The sequence below is a fragment of the Punica granatum genome, chromosome 2 (assembly GCF_007655135.1).
Source record: "Punica granatum isolate Tunisia-2019 chromosome 2, ASM765513v2, whole genome shotgun sequence".
NCBI classification, from domain to species: Eukaryota; Viridiplantae; Streptophyta; class Magnoliopsida; order Myrtales; family Lythraceae; genus Punica; species Punica granatum.
The window spans coordinates 14,431,794-14,451,282 of NC_045128.1; the positions used below are offsets into that span (position 1 = coordinate 14,431,794).

General features: G+C 34.9%; 2 protein-coding genes and 1 long non-coding RNA gene across 4 annotated transcripts; all 3 read right to left on the reverse strand.

Annotated features, from left to right (window-relative positions):
* Window positions 1–1,431: 1,431 nt before the first annotated feature.
* On the reverse strand, window positions 1,432–2,654 carry LOC116197240. Its single transcript, XR_004155007.1, has 2 exons — window positions 2,106–2,654; window positions 1,432–1,704 (listed from the first exon to the last, which is right to left on the reverse strand). It is a non-coding gene; the product is annotated as an uncharacterized LOC116197240 (long non-coding RNA).
* A 3,641-nt stretch (window positions 2,655–6,295) lies between these two features.
* On the reverse strand, window positions 6,296–8,616 carry LOC116194123 (UBP1-associated proteins 1C). Its single transcript, XM_031522856.1, has 6 exons — window positions 8,340–8,616; window positions 8,081–8,155; window positions 7,675–7,811; window positions 6,932–7,313; window positions 6,678–6,791; window positions 6,296–6,577 (listed from the first exon to the last, which is right to left on the reverse strand). Exons 1-6 carry the CDS (start codon window positions 8,424–8,426, stop codon window positions 6,506–6,508), a joined length of 867 nt encoding a protein of 288 aa, XP_031378716.1. The 5' UTR covers window positions 8,427–8,616; the 3' UTR covers window positions 6,296–6,505.
* A 5,125-nt stretch (window positions 8,617–13,741) lies between these two features.
* Window positions 13,742–16,168, reverse strand: LOC116197522 (ribosomal RNA-processing protein 14-C-like). 2 transcript variants are annotated; one of them, XM_031527689.1, is made up of 2 exons: window positions 16,005–16,168; window positions 13,742–15,046 (listed from the first exon to the last, which is right to left on the reverse strand). In XM_031527689.1, the coding sequence occupies exon 2, from the start codon at window positions 15,044–15,046 to the stop codon at window positions 13,997–13,999; it is 1,050 nt and encodes a 349-aa protein (XP_031383549.1). In that variant the 5' UTR covers window positions 16,005–16,168; the 3' UTR covers window positions 13,742–13,996. The 2 variants fall into 2 exon arrangements, with proteins under 2 accessions (XP_031383549.1, XP_031383550.1); XM_031527690.1 differs by lacking the exon at window positions 16,005–16,168 and adding an exon at window positions 15,684–15,930.
* Between the last annotated feature and the right edge of the window lie 3,321 nt (window positions 16,169–19,489).

A 19,489-nucleotide genomic window follows, 5' to 3' on the forward strand; every position in this document is an offset into this window, starting at 1 on the left:
GTTGGCCACCTGCGACATTGAATGCGTTTTGAATATTCGCCTAGCGTAATCATAAATAACTTCTTGTTCCTAAGCTTTTTTTTTCCCTATTGTCAACTTGAGATTTCTTTTAGGGTAAATTATACTGGTGGTCTAAAAAGTTTTAATAATGTATCACATTAGTCCAAAAAGTTTTTTTTTTGCTACTTGATGATATAAAATGTTTCAAAATTGTAACATGATGGTACAAACCATCATTTGACGCCTTCAAGCTGACGTTGGTGGTACAAAACCGGTTTTTGTAGGACGTTACATGATGGTGCAAAATGTTTTGAAAGTGTAACTTAATAGTACCAAATGTTTTACATAAGTTACATGATGATGTAAAATTTACAGTCTTGTAAAAGATGGCTTAACGGCGTCAATGGCGAGATAACGGTTTGTACTATCATGTTACAACTTTGAAATATTTTATACCATCAAGTAGTAAAAAAAACTTTTTAGATCAACATGATACATTATTAAAACTTTTTAAACCACCAATGTAATTAACCTTTTTTTTTAACCTCGAAGCTTGCGTGAATGGCAGGTTGAGGTGATCTTTGCAACTAGTTTCTCTCATTCTAAGAAGAATTGAACTCGCTCATGTTGTAAGCCGAACCCCGACTCTTAGTGTAACTACTAGAAACTTCCATGGGGATGCAACAAATGTTGGGAATATGTATTCTAAGTTAATCCTTGACACACATTAATTTTTCGAAAATATTGAACTAATAAGAAGCTACAGACTATTGCAGGAAGCAGTGCAGCTGAGGAAGCGAGGTCGAATCCATTGGTAGACACATTGCCTTTTATAACCTCTCATTGGTCGGTGCAATCAATGGAGAAGATTTGGCAAGACATGCAGAGCGCTTTGGTCACATAATCGATAAATAGAGATCCACAACGAGGTTTCTTATGGAGTTGCAAGGACACATTTCCATCAAATGCATCTGTGCAGGGCGATGGGATGCCATTGTTGGAATACTGTTGTTCATAGATTTGATCCCATTGATCATCGACTATGTGAGCTTATATTGCAATGCCCATTTTATTGTTTGGTTAGTGAGACTTGCAAAATTGGAGCTCGTGTCAACCATGATTGAATAACGCATAATAATTTAGATATCTTCTATTTAAATTGCAAGTGTTCCACCAGTTTTTATATTTTGATGATCAATTGATTAACTACATTCAGTTTGGAATTGCACTTCATGGGAAAAATGACTCCGCCAAGTCAATATTTTTTGATGTGTTCCGAATATTATACATAATTGTGCTAGTCAAAGAGGACTATCCTTTCATACATAAATGTGAACGGACACCACGTAGTAATTAACGTAGTCTCCTTCACCAGTGGTCATTTTACCGAGTACAAAATATTGCATAGGAAATTTAATGTGCCACTAGACATTGCTCTAATTTGGATTATTACTGCTTAAAGACACTCATATGTCAAGACATTTGCATTTAATTGCCGATACAGAAACTTCAACGCATACAGTTGAGCACATTTGCCAAAATATATATAATAAAATATTTGAGCTTTCAATCTCTCTCTAACAGTACTCCAACTTGGTTTCTACTACTTAAAAGAGTCTCATACATGTATGGTTAGATCCAATTCCAACAGTAATCTTCTACTCAAATGATCTGCTTTTGTTATCACGGCATTCTCTCAATTACCTACACATTGGAAAATGGCAATGTAATTTAACTAGAAACAGAAATGCTATAGTTAGTGTTCGTATAATGGATTAATTAATCGATATACCCGAATTTTTTTATCATCCGGTTCATTGTATTTGCCATTGTTGGATCCGACATTTTAACTCTAGCCATTTTCTATGACAAACCAATCATACGTGAAATAAATTACATATCTTCTTTTAGCTATTTCAGCGAACTTGTTATAAGCATAACTGAGATTCTATGCTACGACCCCAAAAAGTAGGAGCTGATATCACTTGGAAATTCGATCAAAGTTTAAATATATTCACTTAATTCCAAACAAATTCAATGAGAATTCAAGCAAACATGAAAACAAACAAATAAACAAATTGGGATATGAATTGAAGATTAATTACCTGGCCGATTTGAAGAAGGAAGAACTGAGACAAAATATGAAACCGAAAAATTACGTGACTGAGATCTTTAAAGTGCGGGAGCATGCAATATGGGAAACCACTAGGCTCAAGTAGCGTGGACAGCGGAGCTCCGGCGGAGGTTGGCGTCGCGTGGCAATGTTGCGGCGGGATTCATGGCAAATGATGATAATTTCACCGCATATCAATTGGTTGACGATTGAAGATGATGAAACCTCGGTCAGATGCTGTCGTGCCGGCAACCATTGTGCAGCTATTGGTTGTCGTGCTAGTCGACATCAACATTCATTCCTGCAACGGTGGTTCGGGCTGTGGGTTGAATTATAGACATATAATCTGTAAGACTCTTAAAAACGGTTCGTTCAGTAAATCAAAGAGGAAAAACTGCTGGAATGGAATTACACGTGGCATAATATAACTGGTCCACTTCAGTAAATCAAATTTGGGATGAAATCATGGACTGATGAAAAGTTATGGGGACTAAGATCTAATTTTATAAAGCTAGAAGGACCCTAAGATAAAGTGTTGTATGGTTCAACTCAAATGAGGTGCGCACAGTAGAATTTGCCATAATTTTTGTTTTGCAATTTGTCATCTATTTGAAAGCTACATGTCATTAATAATTTAAGTACTTTCAAAATTTTGTACAGGCTTATTCTGATTAATAAGTTAGTAAGCCGTAATATGAAGTTACGATTCAGTTTACTATAAACTTGTGTTGTTGCCCGCGTGTTGTGCGGGCCTTTGTATTCATATAGTTTAGTTAATTTTTTGTGAGAAATATTTTTTCCGCGTAAGAGATATATTTTAAAAATATAATGAAATGATAACTTGAAACATTTTTTAGTTGACATTTTTATAAGGGTAGATTCTAATATGGAAACCAACTTGTGTTCTATAATGCAATATTAATTTAAGTCATTAGATCCCACTAACTTTTAATCTCATATGTCCATTATTTTCATTTTATAATTTTCGCATACAATACTATATCGTTCCCGAATCTTCCCGCCATATATACCAATCATATTCTTATGCGTCGTCCATCATAGCCACGTCACCGAATTGGACCATAAATATCAATTTTTAAAGAAAATCTGTCCAATAAAAAGCCAGACACATTTGCAACACATCATCGACAAGGATAAATTTGAAGATTCTGGAAAATTTAGGAACTGATCTGGGAAAAAAAAACCCAAAACCTCAGTTGCTGAGTCACAAAACTGTCAGCTTGCGTTTGATTTTTTAGTTGGATAAATTATCCAATTCAACTTGATTTTGTACAATAATTATAAGTGTTGACAAATATATTGATGTGCAAGAGTATATATAGATAGATGTGAAAATAGTAGGGGTGTGCACGGTTACTGAGTATACTCGGAACCGGTCGGAACCTACCCGTTAGGATATGGTCCGGGGTAGCTCGTATTGAAAATAGGGTGGGGTTCGGGTATCAAAATAAAGAACCGGTGACATCCGGTTTCGGTTCCGATTCTAGTTCCAACCTATAGGGTATCCAAAATCGGAATTGGAACCGATATCCGGAACTGGAATCGGAACCGATATCCAGAACCGGATGGTAATTACTAAAAAAAAAAGAGAGTAAAGTTAGTCTCAGTCAGTCTCAAGCAGGAGTCTGGAACACAGGATTCATCTGGGACTGAGTCGCCTCTCCTATGAATCGCCTCCGACTTTCCCACTACAGTTCCTCTCCGTCGGTCGCCTCTCGTCTCCGACTCTCGACTCCGTCGCTTACATCTCGTCTTCAAGTGTGCTCGTGTCGTGATCCCATTTCCTGGTGACAGCGGTGAGCTTCTGTCCTGCCTCCTCTCCATCGCTCTTGTTTCGTTTCCGACTCTCCACTCCGGCTCCTCTCCGTCGCTCTTCTATCCGACTCTCCCGGTGAGATTCTCCTATGGACTCTCCATCGAATAGGCTCTGTTAGTCTGTACTGTTAATTGTCAAAACCCTAAATAGGCTTTGTAATCCCCTGCAGCTCATCTCCGTCGATTGCCTCTCGTCTCCGACTCTCCGGCTCCAACTCTCCTTGAAGCTCCCTTTCCCGGTGAGATTCTGCCTCCTATGTTGTCTCCGACTCTCTCTGAACTCCAGTTGGTTTGATTGAAGGAATTTGTGATCCCATCTACTGGAATGGAAATAGAAGCATAATGTTACTAATGTATATGTGCATACTGAACCAAATAGATCCAACCTTTAGCAAATGGAAGTATATTAAATTTAATTACATTATTGCTCCCAACTGCTTGCTGCTGAAATTGATTAATTTGGTTATCATCAACTATCTTGTTAGATTAAAAAGTTTTGCTTTACATTTTTTTATCCTCTATTGGTTCTGCAACCTGTTTCTTCCTCTTGTGGTAGAAGAAAGAACTTCTAAAAGATCTTGAAACCCTTTTGTTCAGATTCTTGTTTTTATTACTTTTGTTGATCGGATTTCGTCTTCGATGATGGTGGGACTATTGGATATCGATTTCTGCCTAGGCATCATACAATTTCTATAGTCACTAAGTTCAGTTGGACCTTCAAGTGAATACAACAATTCATTCTGAACAAATTAACGACAGAGATTCAAAGGTCACTTGTAACAACAACTTCAGTGCAGTTAACTCATGATTTCAGCACAAATGCAAAAGTTTGTTCTACAAATCATTGGGTTGCTTCAAGTCAAGTTCTCCTTTTTGATATGTGAGCGATGCCCTTTATTAATCTTATTCACTTAAAACAACCACCAAACTGATGAAACCGAAAAAAAATTATAGGTTCTAATAGAGTACCCGGAACCTGTACCTGGAACATGTAGTATAATACAGGTTCCGGGTAGGTTTCGGTTTCAGGATTCAACAAAGTAGGGTCCGGTTTCAAAATCTTGGAACCGGTCTCTTACAGGGTAGGGTCCGGGTAACATGAAAAAAAACAGGGTATCCGGAACCGGTCACCCCTAAAAAATAGATAATAAATTTATTATTAAAAAATTAATTTTAAAAATGGTTATGAAACAATATGAGTAAGAAAGTATTATTAAATAGAAATTTACAAATGATTAGAAAAAAGTACAAGGGAAAATGTATTATTAAATGAAAAAAAAGACAAAATAGTAATTATTGTATTGTTAAATTTGAGGAAAAATACAATTGAAGCTTAGTAAAGTTAGATTATTATTCGTAAACCAATCTATACATAAGTTCAGGACAGGTTGAAAATCACGAAAAACACCACAGGGACTGATTTGGAACAGTGAGAAAACTTGTTGATTTGATTCACCACTGGAACTGATTTGGAACAACGACAGAACTTGTTGATTTGATTTTGTAAGTCCTTCACCTACCAAAAGATTTTGGAAGTCCTTTATTAACCATTTATTCACATGTCCCCGCCAAGACATGTTTAGAATTTGTTTGAGAGTATGATCGGATGTTCCATAATCACTTTACTTTATAATTACAGTATTTGATGAGAGTTTTAGAAATTACGGTTTGAATCGAAATTGCAACCATGATCGGATGTTCCATAATCACTTTACTTTATAATTATAGTATTTGATGAGAGTTTTAGAAATTACGGTTTGAATCGAAATTGCGGTTGCAAATGTGATATTCTCAAGCTTGTTAATAAATACTTAAGAAATTCACTTCTACTTATTTTATTTCAAATATTAATAATTGTCTTTCTTACTTTCAACAATTTTAAATCAATTTCTTCCAAACATTTCAACTTATTTTGAAATCAACACTTATTTTTCAACTTATTTTGAAACCAACACTTATTTTTCAATTATTTTGTTTTGACACTTCTCCATCAACAACAACTCCCCAAAACCAAGCCCAGTCACGGTTATTGACCACTAGAAAGCATTGAAAACCCATTTTCCTCCTTATAAATAAATTTGAAATTGACACATCGTTGCACGAGTTTAGCAAGTACATTTATGCATACCCTTCGTTCGGCCACTTCATAAAATTGCAAACTCACATCTTCACCAAGTCAAATCCTAATTCAAGGTGATCTAATCGTTGTCACTCCAACACAATATTCGCCACACGCAAACAGAATAGAAACACAATCAGGAGCAGAGATGCATTTCTCGTGCATCATAATTATCAGGTCAGTGACATGTTAAACTGTCGCAAGCAAAATTACTCAGGCAGCAAAGATGACATCTGCAAAATTTTGCCTTCAATCATTAAGAGACGCTAACCAATGTTTCCAAACACTTTGAAGATTCGTACATTTCAGCTAAATATAGTCGATATTCCCTCAAAGAATATTTTTTAGTCTGATTTAGTCCTGGAACAATCGCTGACAATATGCCTGCAAAAATTTGTGGTTGAGACAAACCATTAGGATGCTCATATGCAATTTCCTCAGCTCTTCCAGTCTTTTTGAACGAGACGGACATATTTGCCTTCGACTATAAATCTTGAGCTTGAGTTGAGCTGGAACAGGAGAACGACAAAGGACATTGAATCGGTTCGGTATTATGGCTGTATCAACAGAAAGGAGGAAAAGAGTTCTTAATTATTTGGATCCACTCACCTTCTGTTGGAGTGTTTCACTAAGTGTGTTCTCATCATGCTCTTTCCCCATCTCTTTTGCTGCTCCAAACAGAAGTTTCTTCAATTTTTTAATCTTCATAGGTTTATCTGGATTCTGTATCAAAGAGATCCTGACATTAAAACAGCAGTAAAAGAATGTAACATGGACAACTTCCTAATCGATCATACAATATTATCAGAGAAACACAGTCAGAATTTAGATATTCATCATTGTTAAAAGATAAAAGAGCATACCGATTTCAAGGCTGACTCGATCAGCTTCTTCCACTTTATTTTCCTTCCTTTCACATTTGACCCATCAGCCTGGATCACTTCTCCATTTTGAGAGTCATCACGTTTTCTCTTTCTCTTTTCTGGAGAAATTCTGTTATCCTTTTCTAACTTGTCAGGTGAAATTCTACCAGTTTCAGAAGAATGAGGCACTTTTGGTTCCTCCACTATTGTACCATTAGCAGGTAAAGGGTTCTCACTACGAGCAGTTGTTTGAGGAGTGGACTCTTCCTTCTGCTGTGGTTGCCGCTTCGAAGCATGGAAAGCCCGTGCTTTAGCTCTGTGCTTCTTCCCATCAGCATGGAGAAGCAAGGTCTGCTCACTTGTTGCCTTGGTGTTGCAAAGACTGCATAAGCGGAGGATTGTTGAGCAGATGGAATCGCATCAAAAGGGTCGCTTTGAAATTGCAAATAAGACTTTTTGCAACTGAAATGTCTAAATCTCCAGTTCACTTATATATCACTAGCTAATGCATGAGAATTGTCACGCAATCAGAAGTCACATAGAAGATACTGACTTATTCAAGTAGGTGATCAGGCGATTACAAACCACCCCATACGAGTTGCTATAGTGCAAATGCTATTTATTTCCCAACTAATGAAACAAGTTCCATTCACTTGTGCAAGTTGCAGCGCCTAGACACATATTAATGGGCACTAAATAACTACCACAACTGATGATGAGGAAAGAGCTAAAGGAGGCTGTACCTACAAAACCACGGAGGCCGTTTGGATAGGCCGACTTTAATGTCGAAATCAGGCTGTTGCTGCTTAGAATCCTTGTTGATCTGTTTACCAGGTGTGCCATTCAAAGCTTTCCCTTGGCCCTTTGGACCGTACTTTTCCTGTCGAAAACAAATAGACTACAGATTAAGCAAGCAGCCGAACAAACAGATTCTGCTCTAATTTCACAAGCACCGCAGCCAAAACATTCCAGGCCTATATCACTGTTGCGAAACTGAAGTACAATCATTCAGTGAGCTTCAAAAATTTCGGGAATAAAACGCAATTGGCCATGCAGAAGCTTATCGAAACCAATTCAAAGGGCTAGCAATGAAGACGGAGAAATCATCGAATTGCAAAAGGGGAAAAGGGTAATAGAAGAGACGCGTACCGCTTCGGTGATGCATTGGGTGTGGCCCTGGACGCTTTGCTGGCCGAAAGTTTCTCCACAATCGATGCACGAGAGCTGCACAGGTGCCAGATGGTTGTCATCACAATCAAGAAGGAGAAGAAGAAGAAGAAGAAGAAGAAGAAGAAGAAGAAGAAGAAGAAGAAGAAGAAGAGGAAATGTGGATGAATTTGAAGCAAAAGATGGCGGAGAGGAAGCTGAGTTCATTCGTGGGATCGATTCATGGAAGTAGTGTAGGTACCCTGGATGCAGAGCAAATGCGGAAGTGATTGGGAAGCTTAGGCTTCTTGAGGTTCTCTCCGCAGTCCTCGCACTGAAACCACACCATTGCTTCTCCTCAATCTCTCTCTCTCTCTCTCCCTCTCTCTCTCTAAGAATTCCTCGAACTGATGATGAGATGAGAGCTCTTTGGCGATGGGGAGGGTTTTAGCAGCGAGCTAGGGTTTTCCCACTTCCCCCGGCATCGTAACCTCAGGGACGAACACTCTCGAAACGTTTCTCAAAATTTCTTTCTTTACTTTTCTTTTTCCTTCTGTGTAGTAATTTCATATTTGGGTGTTTTTAATTTTTAAAAATTTTTTTTCATTTGGTACGAGGTCGTGCCTGAACTTGAGGTGAAAGCCAAATCCAACCAACCCAACAACCGATCCGATCCGATCCCAAAAACCCGTTTTAAAATTTGGTTGGTTTGAGTTCTCGGTCAGCCACCGAATCGGACTCGAAGAACCCGATGGGGACCCGGGCTGGCCCGAATTTTAAAAATAAAATAAAATATAGACCTAAATTGTTCGATTGTGTCACTGCCTGTGTGTTCTTAGTGAGAATAGAAAAAGATGGATGTAACTTTTTAGTTTACTAAGGATATACTTAGCGGTCGCTGACCATCTCATTTGGGTGATGACAAGATGAATCGAGACCCCAACATTCCTCCCTTGATCTCTGTCTTCACTCTTGCCTTCTTATAGTTATATTTTTTTATTATTTTCTTGAACTATTTTTATAATAAGAAAGTAAAAGAATATATATATATATATGTATAACAGATACCCAGCAAAAAAAAAATATATATATATATATATAACACAAACTAAAATTAATTATAAACAATTCACCCAAAAAAAGTTAATAATAAACAAAATTATTTGGTGAAAGTCTATATAGGATGGGATCCATCCAACTATTGAGTAACTACCATTAGAATCATATACCTTATTAGTTATTATAAATCAATCCGCTTATCTACCTCTCCCATGTTATATAACCTTTTGTAATTAAAACAGGGCCATTAGATGATATAAGTCTCACATGTTTTCCATATGATTAGAATAAATCATTTAATATTGATTATTCAGATTCTGGCTTGCAATTCAACGGCAATGTCGCGTATTATCTTACATAACAACGGGAAATATCTTCTTAATCTATTCAATTATCATGTCATGTTAATGCTCGAATCTCAGTAAAATTAGCCCAAGAGGGGGGGGGGGGGGGGGGGGGGGCAAAAGAAAAAAAGAAAAAAAAATCTTCAGTATTTTCTCCCAGAAAATGGTTATGGGTCAAGGAAAGCTTACATCGACTTGGGAGGTATTAGGCTGGGTACTGCCCAAAAAGTCCTGAGCATTGTTTTTTTTTAAAAAAAAAAGACAAAAAATATGAGATAAGAATGGAGAAACTTTACATTATGAATTTTTATTCTTTAGAAAAAGGAAACATTCCCGTGATTTGTGGACTATTGGGGTCACGAAGATCATTAACTTAATAACCTTAATGTCTTATTGTTGATCTAGACTTGAAACTAAACTATGTCCGAAAAAAATTTAAAATTCAACTCAAAATTTTGTTAGATTGAACAATTAATATGTTGGCTGAGATGACAAGGTAATTTATTTCTCTAGAGTCTCATATTCAGAACCTGTTGAGAGACGGTATGAAGTGATCCTCATGAATACTCTAGACTTGGACCTATTTAGGAAGGAATTTAGACTAAGTTCCACTCTAGAAATCTTACCGGTGATGAAGTGATGAATCTCATATCGAATAGAAACAAGAGTCTTGGCTGGATTCTAAGAGCGATGATCATTTCTTTCTTTTAAGATATGCCTTTTTAGGGAAAAACCTCTTAAGAAACCCGAAGTCTTGGATGGAGTATGATGGAGTTAGACTTCTGGCTTCTAAAGAGTTAGAAAATTCTAACAGCTCCATGATGCAGGTTTTGGATCCATGCCCTCTTTTGTTAGAGAATAAGTAGGATGGAGCGTTAGAAAATCTTTAAATTGGGATAGCCCACGATTAAGTAGTGAAAACGTACTTTCTAGCATTGATTGATGATAAAGAATGCTCATATCTTACGACACGGACACGAACATGCCATTCGACAACCTAATAGGAAAATAGATTGTTAAATGTAATGAAGATAAATTGCCAATTATCAATAATCCAAAAAAACTCTCGACGCTGCCCTTTCTTCATAGATCGCGAGAGAATCCAAATTCTTTTTTTATACTGATGCGTCAACTTCACTTTACAATAATGTGAAAAACCTTCAACGGGTCGAGTCGACACATGCCTTTTCATTATAGAACGCAAAAGAATCTAAGTTCAATTATATAAACTAATATGTTAAATTCACTTTACAGTTAGATGAGGACTTTCTTTTTTTTTTTCCTTTCTTTTTTTTAATGCAATACTATGTCATTTTCTTCTAGATTATCTCTTCAATTTAGTAGCTTAAATGGGGAAAATTTCGTTTTAATGTGGATTCTTTTACCTTCTTATTAGGAATGGAATTTTAATAATTGAGAAAGTTAAGCACTTTTGAGAGGATATAGAGGACCCCTGGAGGAAAATAGCTCTAGTCCTAGCTGTAAAATGAAAAATAATTACAAGAACTTCTTTTTAAGGCCACTTCACATTTTTTGAAAAAAAAAAAACTCAACCAAAGATTTTTCATTTCCTTTTGTTTACCATTATGAGGTAAGACATTCTTCATATTTCTTGTCTCTACTCATTCACTGTCGAAGCATCTCATGATGCCAAAACATCCCAAGAAAAGTCAAGAAGTAATTTTTGTCATTTAACTCGACAGATTTTCCCTATTTACTCTTCCTTATCCTTAATTCTCACCATGCATAGTAAATTAAAATCTTACAAACAAGCAAAATTAAGTTACTCAAAGGAAAGAACGTGACAATAATAATTTGTGAAAAAGGTAAGAAATTAACTCAAGAAATTGTGGCTCCTGTCCTCATAGAATATGATAGTGTCTCCTATCTTGAGTCCATTTTTCTTCACAAAATCTCCTATTAAATCAGAACGAGACGATTGCATTTGTCATATACCGAATTTTTGAATATTTATATATTTCTATATCATTTTTAATCTTCTAAATTAACACACTCATTTGGGCAATTGATAAACATTGATATTATTACTCTAGATGGAAAAATGATAAATTATCGCGTTGCGAATAATTATCCCAACTATTCCAATCTTAGTTCTTAAGTTTACCCATGTATTATCAATTGAGGTGGAATTTCCTCTTGTTCTGTAGACCAACATGCATGCATACTAGGCTTTTACCCTTGCGTTACATGGGTTCATTTTAATAACATGTATATATATATATATATATTCTTTTATTCTTTCTTACAATGTAATTTTTTCTAAAGAGTAATTTTTTATTAAGATCTATAATATTTTTTAATTGTATTAATTTCAAGTTTCAAAGAATAATTTTTCATAACTTTCTAAAACTTATAGAAATTTAATTAGTTCAATGATAATTTTGCAACTAACTGTCTCATTTGATATGTATAATCTATTTAAGTTAATTATTAGTTCAGATTTATCACGTACTTTAATTTCGAAATTACAATTGAAATTTATAATTATCAACTTTATTTTGAAAACAATTTTTATGTTATCCACATGTCTTTTTAATATTTTTTTATTGATGAGCATAACTACATATATCGTGCATAAAGTTTTTTTCTCCTATATGACCATAAAATCATAAAATTAAGAGCTTATAGTTTTTTCATGAAAATTATATATGTGATCAATAAATTATTTCTTTAGTGTTTCATCCTTCGAGTTGTATATTTAACGCATTTATATTTCACTTCTTATAATAATTATATTCTGATTTTTTGGAGACACATTTGTTCCTTCATATAATAAAATATCTCCAATGAGTAATTTTATATTATAATCAATGATATACTAACAAAATTAAGCTAATTTTAGAATAGTTCAATAACGATTTTGTAACTAATTCTATTAATTAGTATGCATGACATATTTATTTGATTATTTATTATTAGGTTTACTTTTCTATTGATAGTTTAGATTTAATATTTTATTACATCCTTATTTCAAATATTTTAAGTTTATATTACCATAACTTTGCATAGTAACTACGGACTTGAAGAGAGCATTTTCTCTCCCCTTATTTTGCTCTTTCCTTTCTCAATCTCAAAATTCCACATTCTATCATATTATTTTAAACGATAATTTAAAATTTAAAAATAGTAGTTAAAATTTCCAAAGGTAATTAAAAATTTCGAATAATCTTACTAATTTCGCTAATCATTCCCCTCATTTGTTTGCATATTATTAAATCATTAACATTATGTAGATCCAATACAAATATTAAATGCCAGTATACAAACTTGATTTTGAATTTCTTTTTGAAAATTGTGTCATGCTATATCCTTACTTTCATTTATGAATTTTTTACTTTTTTTATCCTAATTTCATAGAATTAGTCATGTAATACTGTATTTTTAGATATGTGAGTATAGTTAGGTAATTATTTTATTTATTTGATAGTTAATATAATACAATGATATATTAAAGAAATCTTGCAAATATATATAAAATGTTATTTTACACATTTTTTGGAATAGTTCTAGCCATATTCTTTATTTTCATACGTTAAATTTTATATTTCAATATGCTCCTAAATTTTATGTAGTTAGTGTTTTGTGATAATTTATATGTTTGCTTAAATAATTATCTTCAAATATAAATTAATATAATATCTATTTTCGTATTTGTTTATTAGATAATTTATTGTTTAGTCATTTTATTGATTCAGGATCATTACTTTTAGCACGCGAAATTTTGTTTTTTAATATTACATATATCTAATTAGTAATCATTGATATATATATATATATATATATGCTTAATTACTAATTTATTAGAGCATTTAGTTTTTATTCCGCGGTCCGGTTTATAAGTACTAATTTATACTTGTTCGCAGTCTGGTTTCTATTATCCCACCTCGGTTCAATCCGAAACCTCTTCAAGGATTGTCTGCCAACTAATATAGAACACCAGTAGTATCATTATATGTCTGCTCAAGGGCTTCAATATGCTTTTTCTATGCCGATCCGACACCACTGCTTCCATCTGCTCTCTCTATGCCGATCCTTCAGCATCAATCCTTACTCTCAGATGTCTATTCGGTGGTGATATTTATAAGTAAATACGTGCATGTAGAAGGCTTTGCGTTCAATTTCGGAGTGAAAACATACAATTATGAGAAGACCATGATGTGACAAAGCCCCTGAAATCACAAAATGAGGAAGTGCTGGGGCAACGTAACATGGAACAGCAACAAACACGACACTTGGGGACTAACCTGGCCTAATAAAGTAATCATTCAGTAGATCTTAGTACTGTTGAGAAGATTGGCTTTCAATAAAATACAACAAAACTTGAAATTATATCCTTTTGAATTTACTATATATATCCCTAACATTAAATTCCAAAATGAAAGACTATGCTTGGGCAAAACATCACCTCATTCGAGTCACTACCAACAGATAACTGGTAAAATCCCGTATTCCTACAAAGGAGCTTTCCGAAAGAGGCTGCAAAGTTTACCTTAAGCTAAGCTGAAGCCAAAGGCTCATTAATGAATCCCTCTTTGCGGCCTTCAAACCCAGGCCTCAAGAGCTTTTTCTCCCGCTTAGCGATCTTTCGCATCTTCTTCTCAAGGGCCCTCTCTGCTATATTCTCTGACCTCTTTTGCTGTTTCTCTGTCTTCACCTTCTGCTGGGCCTCGAACCTCTCCTTCCACTTCTCAGCATTCTTCTGGTGCCTCTTGTTCTCCTTCTGAATGCTCTGCTTCAGCAACTTTGAGTCATCGTGGACCTTAATCCCGGCAGCCCTACTTGTTGCCGCCTTCCATGAGTGCTTTTTTGAGACCATTGCCCCCTTCACCGGATCCTTCTTCACTTCCTCGAGCTTCCTCGCCCTCTCAAGCTCCTTTTCCTTCGAGAGCTTCTTCCTCTTCTTCCTCCTCTCCTCCTCGTTCCCAAGCTTGACTTGGCTAAAAGCAAGTTCCTTTGAAGCCTCTTCCATGTCATTGTTCACCTTCCTATCTCCTCCATCACTGGTCGAGGGTTTTACTTCAGCATCTCTCTTCCGCTTCTTCCCTTGCTCGACCTTCTCGGTCTTTCTTTTGATCTTATCGGGATTCATAGTGATCCTTGCTGCACGGAGTTGTTCAATTTTGCTATGTAGCCGTTGCTGGAGCTCTTCATATGTCACTTTACGTTTCTCATCTTCCATACTGGATACTGTGAGCTTGGTATCCGCTGCATCTTCTCTGTCACCCCCATCGTCCACTTTCTCCTTCTCCAAGCTCTGCATCAACAAGTCAACAGTTGTAGCTGAAGATTTCTCGGGATCTAGTCGGTCTCTCCTGGCTTTCTTAACATTTTCTCTCGACTCTTTCTTCGCCGATTCCTTCTGGGCCTTACTGAGCCCATGGAACCACGGTCTCTCCTTGTCATCATTGGGCAGGTAAAACTTTGCAGGAATGAGCTCGATTAACTTGTCGAGAAAAAGAGAATGCTGATGGATTACAGACTTCAGATCTAGACCCCCACCGGACCCAGAGGTGGAATCACTGACACTTTTCCTTTGCTTCCTCATCTGCAAAAAGATCAGGTTGTAACCATGAGTCTCAAATCAGACGAGGGCAGTCTTAACTGTCCCACATCACCTCTCAAACATAGACCAAACCCAACCATCCAACATAGGTCACAAAAATTCATAAAAGCAACACCAACCATCCATCACATTTCAACTATTTTAAACACGGAATGGAGCATTTAGAAGTCTTCAGCTTGATCTTATCCATCTATTACCACGGAAACAAACACTAATGGTGAAGAAGGCTTTTCAGGTTCAACAGGTTAAGCAGCAGAAGATGCAATCCCCTTTGCATGTCACACAAGTAAATACTAGGAATCATGAACTGCCTGCCTCAATGCTAGAAATCATGAACACGTGATGAAACAAGAGAACAATCAAAACACTGCACAGGGTGTTCCTATTATAACTGAAAGTCTAAACAACAAAAAAATGCAGTATCAGTTTAAACAAACCCCCCCCCCCCCCCCCCCCCCACAAAAAAAAAAAAAAAAAAGAAGAGAAACCAACAGAAGTAAAATACACCAATGAAATTCCAGAAGTAGCCAAGATTTGAATAAGTACACAGAAAGCAAAATACAATAACTGACAATTGCCTTCACAACCGAGCTATGTCCAGCTTAGTTCTACCCCTAACCTTCAATTGAGCTGAAACCGATGAGCCTACCGGCTGAAATTGGACAAATTCTCTAAATTTACGCGGAAGAACACCAACAGACACCCGAGCAAATTGTATATTCCTACTTGATCAGCTCGTAGAGGTACAAAACCAGAAATCTTTCTATCCCCAGATCATCAAACCCCCTAGGGACCACGATTCGAGCAGCAAGTCACGGGTCGAACGCCAAATTCAAGAACCCGGCCTCAAATCAGAGAACACTAACTAGAAGAGAAACGACACGGAGAGAGAGAGAGAGAGAGAGAGAGAGAGAGAGAGAGAGAGAGAGAGAGATTTTACTCTGACTACTAATCTGCAGTGTCTTGGAATCCGAAGAAGAAGAAGAAGAAGAAGAAGAAGAAGCAGAAGCTTGCCGTGATTCTTTCAAGGCAGGAAAGAATCGTCGACGACGGAGGGATATCGCGAAGAGAGGGAGACTGCTCGAATCGATCAGTGGAGAAGAAGATGATGATGAACGGAAAGAAGGAGCTGAGCCCTAAGCCCCAGTCCTGTCCTGTGTTTTCAGGCCCAATGAAAATCTCACGGCCCAATTCTGATGGGCCCTTCGGGTACTCCCGACCCGGAAAGAGCTCCGGCAACGGTAGGTAAATCGTGGTGGTATTTAAGCTGAGCCACCTTTTACCGCCAAGGGTCGTGCCCGATTACCAACTTATCGGGGCTCGGTGCTGTTATCGAGATTTTGAACAAGTATAAAGAGGACCCGAGTCCACGTGTCAATAGGGGTGCTCGGTTTCATTTTGGTGCATTTTTTTGCTTAAACCGTGACCAAATTATAAATACGAATTTTATGAAAATTAAAACCATATTCATATTCAAACCATATTTTAAAAATAAAACCAAACCATAAAATTCGATTTTTTTCGATTTTATTAACCGCATAACCACATTCGATAAATCTTTCAATCATCCATAATAATTCGTCGAACTCCATAACGAAATACACACAAAATAACTCATGTACAAAACAAACAACCAACTACAATTCTAAATAAAAAATAAAATGCCTTACATGATGAAGACCATTATATTCTTCGAGGAAAACACGTGATCTGCTCGTGCTTTAAAGGAAAACACGGGTAAGGATTTGAGTACATCTATTGGAAATGTTTTCAATAGATGGCAGGAAGTATCATAGAAAAAGGGTAAATTGTCACGTTGCAAAAAATTATCGTAGCTATTCCAATCTTAATTCTCAAGTTTACACATGCATTATCAATTAAGGCGGAATTTTGTCTTTTTATGTGGACCAACATACATACATAGTAGGCTTTTGCCAGTGCGTTACATGGGTCCTTTATATATATATATATATATATATACTCTTTCTTACAATGTAATTATTTTCTTGTTTTAAAGACTAATTTTTATTAAGATCGATAATATTTTTTAATTATATTAATTTCAAGTTTAGAACAATAATTTTTGATAACTTCTTATATAAAAATTATAGAAATTAATTAGTTTATAACCATAAGTTTATAGTACCAACTATCTTGTGTACATTAATATTTAATTTATACTAAAAAATAATTAATAAAGCATATATATAAATTATCAATAATTGCTAATTAGATATGTGTAATATTAAAAAATAAAATTTTAAGTGTTAAAAATAAGAATTCCGAATCAATAAAATGACTAAACAATAACTTATCTAATAAATAAATATGAAAATAGATATTAGAGTAATTTATATTTGAAGATAATTATTTAAGAATATATAAATTATCACAAAAAATTAATTACACAAAATTTAGGAGCATATCAAAATATAAAATTTAATGTATGAAAATAAAGTATGTGTCTAGAACTCTTCCAAAAAATGAGTAAGATGACATTTATATATAGGGTAAATTACAAAAAAAAACCCAAGTTTTGTAAAATGTCTCAATTTTGTCCTAAATTTTGTTTTGTAACAAAAAAACCATAAGTTTTCTAAAATGTCTCAAAAATGACCTCCGTTATAACGTCCGTCAATTTTTGCTGCTGATGGTGGGTCCCTTTAACAGTCTACGTAGGTCACACGTAGGCAAAAATTGACGGAAGTTATAACGGAGGTCATTTTTAAAACATTTTATAAAACTTATGGTTTTTTTGTAACAAAACAAAATTTATGACAAAACTGAGACATTTTACAAAATTTGAGTTTTTTTTTGTAATTTACCCTTATATATATGTGCAAGATATCTTTAGTATATCATCGTATTATATTAACTATAAAATAAAATAAAATAGGTATTTTCCTATACACAATGTTTCTAAAAATACATACCACATGACTAATTCTACGAAATTAGGATCACAAAAACAAGTAAAAAAATTCAAAAATGAAAGCAAGGATATAACATGACATAATTTTCAAAAAAAAATTCAAAATCAAGTTTGTATACTAGCATTTAATATCTATATTGGATTTGAATAATGTTAATGATTTAATAAATATGCAACACAAATGAGGGAATGAGTAGCCAAATTAGCAATATAGTATTTGAAACTAGTCTAATTAGCATTATTATTCAAAATTTTATTACTGTTGAAATTTTTAATTACAATTTTTAAATTTAAATTTTTGTTGTTTAAAATAATATGATAGAACGTGCAATTTTGAGGTTGAGAAAGGAAAGAGCAAACTAATGAGAGATTGACACTTCGGAGACAATAGAGAAGAGAAAATAATATTAAGTGGACACTATTGTCCTTAGATTCATCTCTTTTTATTTAAATCATATCATATCTAACCTAAAAATAAAAGATACTTTTGACGTTTCAATCACATACTAAAAATAAGGAGATAGTAAAAAATGGAAAAAAATATATGTCACAACATAACATTTTGCTATAGTGTCAATTTTATCATAATTTTTTAAAATTATACTATATAGAATAACATTTAGAGTATAGTGTCAATTATAGTCTGACGTTAAATTTTTCGTGAAAATTAAACGAAAGGCTGACGTGGGGCACATGTGAATGAATAGTGGGATTAGATTATTGCCACATGCAAAATAACTCATACTCCGACTTGCCGAGTACCTTTTTACTCACCCGACACCCTCACTATCAATACTCAAATCTCTTTCCTGCCTCTTCACATACATAATTGCTATTTTTGAAAACAAGCACACCATCAATAAAATGAAAAAAAAAATCACATATCAAACTTACTATAGTTCATATAGTGAACAATGAGTGAAAATTTGTTAGAAAGAAAAGGGAAGCTCATACTTTGTCAAATGAAATGCAAATTTTAATTTATTTTCTTCTATGGGAACAAAAGAAAGAGAAGTGTAAAGAGAAATACTGGCAAGCTCATGGGTGAAGAGGGGAGAGAAAGGGCAAAGTACTGAACTGAAAAGAAATCTAAGATTGCAGTGAAATAAGAGATGTGTGAAGAGAGGCGGGAAAGAGATTTAGCTATTGATGATGAGGGAGTCAGTAGGTAAAATGGCATCGAGCGGGTTGGAGTATGACTTATTTTGTATGTGACAAGAGTTTGGGCCAACTATTTATCATCGTGTGCATCACATCGGCCTTCTGTTTAATTTTTATGGAAAATTTAACATGATGACATAATTGACACGACACCATAAACGATGTGTTATATAATATAATTTTAAAAATTGTGATAAAATTGACACAAAAGCAAGATGTTGTGCTATTGACACTACACCCTAAACGACGTGCTATATAATGTGATTTTAAAAGGTTGTAATAAAATCGACACAAAAACAAAAGTTTTGTCGTGGCTTATATTTTCCCCAAAA

Bases quoted from the DNA above. Each gene is read 5' to 3' on its own strand.
- LOC116197522 (XM_031527689.1), bottom strand. From the start codon at position 15,046: ATGAGGAAGCAAAGGAAAAGTGTCAGTGATTCCACCTCTGGGTCCGGT.
- LOC116194123 (XM_031522856.1), bottom strand. From the start codon at position 8,426: ATGGTGTGGTTTCAGTGCGAGGACTGCGGAGAGAACCTCAAGAAGCCT. The intron at 7,812-8,080 runs GTACGCGTCTCT...TGTTTTCGACAG, and splicing joins CCCAATGCATCACCGAAGCG to GAAAAGTACGGTCCAAAGGG. The intron at 6,578-6,677 runs GTGAGTGGATCC...CTCCTGTTCCAG, and splicing joins GTGAAACACTCCAACAGAAG to CTCAACTCAAGCTCAAGATT.